General features: G+C 54.5%; 1 protein-coding gene across 1 annotated transcript in view; it reads right to left on the reverse strand.

Moving 5' to 3' along the window:
• The window catches only part of MOGAT2 (monoacylglycerol O-acyltransferase 2), a 13274-nt gene extending 7248 nt beyond the window's left edge, over nt 1-6026 (reverse strand). Inside the window, exons 1-2 of the mRNA XM_029961500.1 lie at nt 5814-6026; nt 1087-1265 (exon numbers count right to left, since the gene is read on the reverse strand). Of these exons, the coding sequence (XP_029817360.1) occupies nt 1087-1265; nt 5814-5907 (273 nt within the window). The 5' untranslated portion in view covers nt 5908-6026. The remainder of the gene's footprint in view (nt 1-1086; nt 1266-5813) is intronic.
• Between the last annotated feature and the right edge of the window lie 2242 nt (nt 6027-8268).

Raw genomic sequence — 8268 nt, forward strand, 5'->3', positions numbered from 1 at the left:
GGGCTTGGAGCAACCTGGGCTGGTGGAAGGTGTCCCTGCCCACGGCAGAGGGTTACAAACAGATGCTCTCTAAGGCCCCTTCCAACCCAAACCATTTTATGATTCCATGATTCCACGACTGAGAAAATGTTTTTGGGAAATACCATTATGTGGCTGCTTGGTTATAAAGCTCTTTTTATTACATTTTTTTCTTGTTTTCTGCTGTCCCTTTGCGGAACCCCCTCTTGTTTTCTCCCAGACCAGAGGGGGAAAAGGCTCCACCGAGCCCTCCCCTGCAAACTGCAGCCAAACCCAGTCCCGCACTCCCTCTACTGGTCCTGCTGGTCCTCCAGCCAAGGGCTGCGGTGTTCGGGAGAGACTCTGCCTGTCCTCACAAAGGGACGGGAGAGGGGCCACCGCCGGGCTCAGCCGGCAGCTAAATTTTAGCAGAGAGGTTGGTCCGGCGCTGCAAAAGTGGTGGGTTACGGCCACAAATAATTCACGCGATAGGTATTGCGTGTAATCATTGGAGTCGTGTATCTCGTGGAGTCACTGCGTGGTTCGGGTGGGAAGGGACCTGGGAGAGCCCTTCTGCTGCACTGCTCGGGTTTGAGCCGACCTGTGCTGCATCCAGGGGGGTGCCAGATAAAGGGTAAGGGCAAAGGGCAGCCACGGGCTTGGGAGTAAGTCAGGCAGTGTCACAGAAGTCCCCTCGAAAGAGCAGCAGCTCTGTGAGGCTGCCCAGTGCACGCCCAGCTCCCCCCACCCATCCCCTCCCTCGGCACCAGCACCTCTTGGATTTTGGTCAAAACTTGGCCCCGTGTCCACAGGGTGAGTGCTGAGCAACCCGAAGGACAGGAGTGCTGAAATACAGACATGGAAATATTGAAATATAGACGTGGGAATATTGAAACATAGACATGGAAAACGGCTGGAAGGCAGCGAGGTCACACTGGTGCGGAAGAGGCAGGTGGTTGAGGGATGGGGTTGTGAAAATGGTGCTCCACGGTTTTGTCTGGATCTTCCAGTGACCTGGCCCCAGACCCCAAGGACAACGCTGCTCCCCGGGGCGCCGGAGGGCCTCTGGGACGCGCAGGCGGCACTTACCGTGATGGGGAAATAGTCCCTCATGTGCCTCCAGACGGCGCCGTTCCGCAGGAATTGGACGCGCCGCCCGCCTCGGCTGGGCTGGTCCCGGTCCAGGAGCCACCACACGGCGTAGAGGGCACTGAGCAGCCAGAAGCGGGTGAAGAGGAGGGCGATGAAGGCAGCGATGCAGCACGGGGCTGGAAGAGAAGCCAGTGGGGTCAGGGGGGCTTTGGCAGAGGGATGGTTCATTGGGAGAGGCTCTTCTGTCCTGGGATGGAGCCCAAGCCCCCTCTGGGCTTCCTGCTGAGTTATTTGATCAGAGTGAAGGCACCTCTGAGCCAGAGGTGGTTTCTTTTCTGCCTGCCCCAGGAATGTGAAGAGGAACCATGATAACTGCCTTGTTTTATCCCAAAACTCCTGTTAATGCCCCCTGCTGACACCTGACATTTTGCAATGGCAGCAAACAGGGCACTGTGTCCTGTCTGATTCCCCATTTTAATTGTGCCCTTGATATAACCCCACATTTAAGATTTTAGTCTTTATTGAGTTTTTTGTTATTGATTTTGGACCCTTTCCCCCACTTCTCAGGTTCCCTCTCAGCTCTAATCTGGCCTCCAGAGGGTTTTCAGTGCTTTCAACTCGGTGCCATCACGAATTCTATAAGAATGTTCTATTTCATTCTCCAAGACATTAATGACTTGGGACTTTCCCAAGTCATTAGAGAATTTTCTGAGCTGCTTCCAGTCAGTGCTCAGCTTTGACCTCTACTTCCCACCCCCCTCATACCCTGGGTTTTGGCACGGAACAAGGGGAGAAAAGTCTATGTGCAAACAGGCATCACTTGGTGCATGAAATCCTGCCCAAGCCCAAGACTGTCTGTCTGCAGAGACTGGGAAGTGGTGATGGCCACCAAGATGCCACCTGCTAAAGCAGATGCCCTAGAATGTGCCTGGGAAGAGCTGTGTCCTCTCCATCTGTCCCTCTGGAAGCCTTGGTGTTGCTTGGGAAGGGGAAGACTGAGCTAAAAACCAAACAAAGCACCCGAGTGGTTTGCCTTCCCCTGCCCGTGGGTCACACCACGTGTTATGTGCTTTGTTCTTTTTCGGGTCCCCATCACAGATCCAGCACCAGGACTGAAGGACCCGAGGATGGAGGTGCCCTACTCAGCTTCAGCTTCAGCTGTGAGATAGATGCATTCACACCCTCATCCTCTGAGACCTGGATTTCCATCTTTGGGAGTCACCTGGCACCTGTTCTCTCCAGCTCATCTCACCCCGTCAGAGGAGAGGAATAGGATGCTCTCATTTAAGACCTCCCTGTACCTGCTGTTTGCTTTTAGTTAAGGATAAATAAGTATATTTAGCTCGTAGTCCTTTTTTTGGTGATTATTCCCCCAGAGCTTTGTGTGGAAAAGCAGAGGGGCTCCAGCCCTTGGAGCATCTCCTCCATGGCCCCCTCTGGTCCTGCTCCAAGTAGGGTCTGATGAGAGCAGAGCAGAGGGGGAAAATGCCCTCCCTCAGCCTGCTGCTCAGGCTTCTTTTTCAAATGCCACAGACACAGACTTTGCAACCCTGGAGGAGAATGGCACAGACCACGAACTGCAGCTCCAGGTCCACCTGACAGGTAAGCACAACACACAGGCTGCAGTTTCCTGCACCCAGGAGCCGGGTTGTCAGGGCTGCTGCAAAACCCTGCAATGCCTAATTCTCCTTTTATCATGCTGTGCAAAGCTCAAAGTACAGTCTGCAAAATGAAGGAGTTGTTCTGGTCCAAATGCACACACTTATCATCCAAGAGAGGCTTTATCTTGCAATTATATAATTATTAATTTCTCCCTTGATTCATTTGCAATTGGACTTTTTTATTTTCCTTTCCTTTTTTTTTTTTTTTTTTTTTTTGCTGCAGAGCAGAATTTGGCCACAGTGACCTTCACTCAATCTTAAGATCAGGGGTTTTTTGAGTCCTTTGAAAACCTTTTGGTTCTCCCTGGGAAAGGAGCCCACTCCATGTGCCATGGGCAGGTTGTTCCACTAGAGCAGGTTGTTCAGAGCCCCATCCAGCCTGGCCTTGAACACTTCCAAGAGGAATCAGAGACTTGGAATCACCGTGATCGCCCTGGCATCGTGTGCCCTTTGAGCCAGGCCTGGTGACTGGGAAGGTTCAAAGGCTGGCTTTGCTGAGCTGGGTCTGCAGCGTGCCCTGTTCTCCTGCCCCTGCACTGGGGTCGTTTGCAGGGGCTCAGCCCTGCACTCCAGGCTCTGCATGGTGAGCCTGGATGGATGTCCATGCCTGGCTGGATGTCTATGCCTGGCTGGATGTGCCTGGCTGGATGTCCACGCCCATGGAGAGTGGGCAGGAGGGAGGCAGCAGTGCAGCAGTGCAGCAGGCATGGGCACCACCCCGCTGGTTTCAGTTCCCTGCACACAGCCTGGCTGCTCCACGCTAGGAGGGGGCCCGGGGCAGTGCTGGGGGCCGGGGAGGTCCCCACTCCATGCCCTGCAACCCATCCTTGCCCCGTGCACGCTGCCTCAGCATCTGGCACAAGGGGCACCTTCTATCTCCACGCCCTGGCCGGGAGCATCCTCGGGAAAAGCATCCTCGGGAAAAGCACCCTCGGGAAAAGCACCCTCGGGAAAAGCACCCTCGGGAAAAGCGGCAGCGCGGACAATGCCCGCCTGTTGAGAGGGGTGTGGGGCAGCGGGGCCGGGCTGCTGCCGCCTCATCCCGCATCCCGCCGGCAATGAATGAGCCCTCGGCCCGCGCTTGGCTTCTCCAGGGATGTATTTGCACAACCATGGCAACAGCTGCCTGCCAGCAGCGCGCGGGGAGCTCTGGCCAAAGGGCTGCGCCAGCGCCTGGCAGCGCTGGAACGGGAATTTCGGGAGCCCTTCCCTGGCAGTTGCAGCAGGAGCCTGTCCCCGAGACAAAGGAGCAGCCGGCAGCTCAGTCCTGCCCACGAGAGGCCTGAGCTCCGTGCCCGAGGGTTATAACAGCGCCAACAGGGACGTCTGGCAGCTCACGGGGTGAAACGAAGGGTATCCCTTGGCATCGAGCTTCTGCAGTTGTTAAACTGGGAGGTTTTGGGTGGAAAGGTCCAGGCTCGGAGAAACTTTGTGAAATGAACCAAACCGGCTGGAATTGCTTCCTAAGGTTTGGTTATCGCTTTTCCAATGCATTTCTTATCTGTTTTTGGTTTCAGATTTTATCGCAGAGAAACCCCAAAATCAAACCCAAATTGTTCCAGGGAAAGATGATAAACCCTTAAAGGTTAGCCATGGAGGAGGAGTGGGCTTGGGCCTCATCCTCATCCACGGAAAGCAGCATTTCCCTGCAGGAGGTCGAGCCTGTGTTCCAAGAAACTCCACGGTAACCTACAGCCATGGAGGATTCCCTCCTCTTGGCCATGTGCTGTCTTTCTGCTGGCTCCAGAAGTCATTTCCTTCGCTGGAAAATCAAGTGCCAGCTTGTTCCCAACACCAAGGAGAGAAAAACCTCAAGTACGAATTGTTTTACTGGAAAACACTGTTAAAGCTCCATAAGCCCCAGCTGCATCTGTGTGGGGAATGGGGATGTGTTGTTGTATCCCTTGTTAACACTGCGGCCACATCTCTGCTGCATCCCATCCCATCCCATCCCATCCCATCCCATCCCATCCCATCCCATCCCATCCCATCCCATCCCATCCCATCCCATCCCATCCCATCCCATCCCATCCCATCCCATCCCATCCCATCCCCTCACCACGGAGGGAAATGGGGGTGCGGGGACAGAGAGGGAACTGCAGAGCTGGGACTGGCCAACAACTGCTCTCCCACAGTAAAGGAGGAGCTTTACACAGATCTTATCCCAGCTTCCCAGTTGGCATAACAATGGGAAGCTCTGGGATGTCACCTTCCAGCCTGGCTCCCGATGGGCTGTAAATGGCCCCAGACAGTTTGCACTCCCTGATAACCTGCCCCTGATGCTCCCATCTCTATTTCCCTAACAATCGGAAATTCCGGGATGTCATCTTCCAGCTTGGCGCCTGATGGGCCGTAAATGGCCCCCGAGTTTGCCCTCTCTGCTAACTGCCTCTGGCTCTCCCATCTCTTTATTTCCCAGTGCATCCCATCCAAACCTGCCCGCGCGTCGCTTCCATCAGCACCCGATGCCCTCCACACAGCACCGAGTTTGCCCGGGTCTCAGTTTGCTAATGTGTCTCTTCCCTAAACCTGCTTGGGGTATCTTGGAAAAACTTCCTTTGGGGTGTGCAGGGGCGCCTGTATGAAGTGTCTGTTCCCAGGGCTGCAAAGGCGAGTCCCCGGGGCTCTTCCCCTCCTCGAGCACGGGAATGCTGCTTCCCACACTTAACGCCGAGCGGGGCAGCACCTCAGACAGGGAAAACACTAAATCTAAAGAGCAGGAGGAGCTGAAAACCCCGCTCAGGTTTGGATGCTCCGTAAGAGCTGTGGATATTCCCATGCACAGGCAGGCAGTCACCCACCCTGGTGCCACCGTGCACTGAGCAGGGGGTGAGAAGAAGCCAAAAACACTGGCACGGGTTGCCCAGAGAAGCTGTGGCTGCCCCATCCCTGGAAGTGTCCAAGGCCAGGCTGGACGGGGCTTGGAGCAAGCCGGGATAGTGGAAGGTGTCCCTGCCCGTGGCCGGGGGTGGGACTGGAGGATCTTTCGTGTCGCTTCCAACCCAAACCACTCTGGGATTCTGCGGAAGGCTCCTCAGAGAAGGAAAGGGAGACGTGTCTTACCCAGCCCCAGGAAGCTGAAGACCCACTGAGCCACGGCTGCCGTCTGGAGCCTCCTCTGCAGCGGCACCGAGCGCGGCGCGAACTCGACCTTCATCTTGGGCTCCGCATTCGCGTCTCGGGAGGAGGAGGAGGAGGAGGAGGAGGAGGAGGAAGCGAGTGGCGAATGCAAAGTGCAAAGTCGCCCGTCAATGTTTGCTCAGTGTTACTGTACAGGGGGTTGTGCAACGTACAGTGGCGCTGGTGGCTGTCCCCAGCACCCTCCGGGGGGAGAGAGGGACGGGCACGGCCGGGAGGTGTCCCCAGCCTGACACCAGAGTGACTCACCGCGCTGTTGGACGGGCACCAGTTCCTGCTTCGGCCACCCAAATGGGAAGCAAACTCCGTTCAGGACCCGGTCCTGCCTTCGCTTTCCCCGTCTCTCTCAAATTTTGCGATATTTGGGCGCTGGCAGAGAGGAGGAGGCACCGGTGCCTCTGAGCCAGGCTTTGCTTTCCCTCTGCCCCTACAAACCACCCTGTGCACCCCGATCCCCCGGCGAGCTTTTGGGTTTCACACAGCAGGACGGACAAGCAGGAGGGACAAGCACGGGCAGGTCACATTTATTTGCAGGTGATGTGATGAGGATGGGTTTCCATCTCAGCCGAGGAGGTGGGGAGACAACAGAAGGGTTTTCGTTGCTCAGCACAGGGTACACGAGCAACCTCATGCCTCTGTCGGGACACGGATGGATGGATGGATGGATGGATGGATGGATGGGGCAGACAAGTGTCCACGTGCATCTTTGCACGCGTTTATGTGGGTACCGAGAAAGGAAATCCTCCCTCCTTCTGGCATTTCCTTCTGAGCCTCAGCCTCAGTGCCAAGAGCTGCAATTTTTACTGCATGGGAAAAACAACAACAACAACAACAACAAAGAAAAAAAAGCAAAACACACAGAAATTTGGGAGGAAAAAAAATCCTCAGGGAGCTGACAAGCCACTCAGGTAAAACAAAGAAATCATCTTGTGAGAGGCCTGGCTGTAACCAGGATACAGGATAATACCGGGAACAGGCTGCACTGAACAATGAGCCGATGAACTGCAAAGCACCGGCCGAGTACAAAAGGCGTCACTCGCTTGTCTAAGGGGCATTTCAAATCCTCAGGGTCGCCGCGGCCAAGAATTACAGAACTAAACCGAAAACAACCTTTGGCAGAAGCAAATCAGGGATGTTGACCGAAAAACAATCCCTCCCCTTTGTCAGGCCCTAGGAAGACGTCGGGGGTACGAGGGATTTACATCTGTTAAACTCCATTTTCCCCAATCGCCAGAACAACAGGGCTCTGGTGAAATCCCAAGGGATCTTTTCCTAAAGACACCGGTTGCTTTAATTGAGCTGGAACTGGTTTAGATTTCGTTCGAATCTCTCCCCATCCTTTGTGTTCTGCTGCTAATGTCAGGACCCTGCCTGCTTCGAGAAAGCAAAGGAGGTTTTTAACTCTTTCAGCGCTGTTGCCTGGAGACGGGATGTTTCCTGGTGAGAAACCATCAGTGATTTCCAAAATGCTCTGCAGAGACCTGCGGGTCCGGGGCTCCCGGTCTTCCTGGGCTGGGCAACCCCTTCACCGTCAGGGAGGGGGTGGTGGGAGGGGTTAGAGCGGTTCTTAGGGGGAATTCCTTCCCCCAAAGGGCTGTCCAGCCCTGGCACAGCTGTCTAGGGCAGTTGTGGTGCCCCTATCCCCAGAGAGATTTAACAGCCCTGTGGATGTGGAACTTGGGGACAGAGGTCAGTGGTGGCCTTGGCAGTGCTGGGGAAGGGTTGGACTCCGTGATCTTAGGGGGCTTATCCAACCTAAACAATTCTACGACTCTGAAAAGCCCTGGCAGGGACATCTCTGGTTCAGTGATGGTGTTTCAAAGTGTTTTCCATCCAGTCTTGTCCTTGTTGGAACCCAGCCATGCCAAGGAGCTCTTTTGGTTTTTGCTGGTGAAAGGGGTCACACACCTGTGCCTTGGGGACACCCAGACATGTGGGAAGCATTTTCTGCTTCCAGAAAATGTCAGGCTAAGTCCCAGAGCAGTTGTGTTGCTTGTTCCCAGAGCAGTTGTACTGCAGAGAGTCCCAGCTCTTTGTCTGTGGTTTATTATGACAAGCACAGCCCCATGCTCCGGATTTATTATTAACAAGTCGGCTCTTTGGAAGGGCTGACCAAGGAGTGAAGCAAGGCTCAGCTGGGTAATAAATATTCATGAGCTGCTCTGCTGTGGTTATGTCATTTGCTTTTTGTCTTTCTACTTTCCTAAATTAGGAGAGAAAAATACCTACTAATGGAGGGCTTTGAGATCCCCTGCCTAAATTAGGGGGGATCACAGAACTCCAGACAGACAGGAGGAGCTGGGAGAGATGCATCTCGTTGCTGAGTGCAGATAAAATTGAACCTGTGACTTAGAATCACAGAATCATTTGGGTTGGGAAA

This window comes from Manacus vitellinus, unplaced genomic scaffold, assembly GCF_001715985.3.
Source record: "Manacus vitellinus isolate BGI_N305 unplaced genomic scaffold, ASM171598v3 scaffold_35_pilon, whole genome shotgun sequence".
Taxonomy (NCBI): domain Eukaryota; kingdom Metazoa; phylum Chordata; class Aves; order Passeriformes; family Pipridae; genus Manacus; species Manacus vitellinus.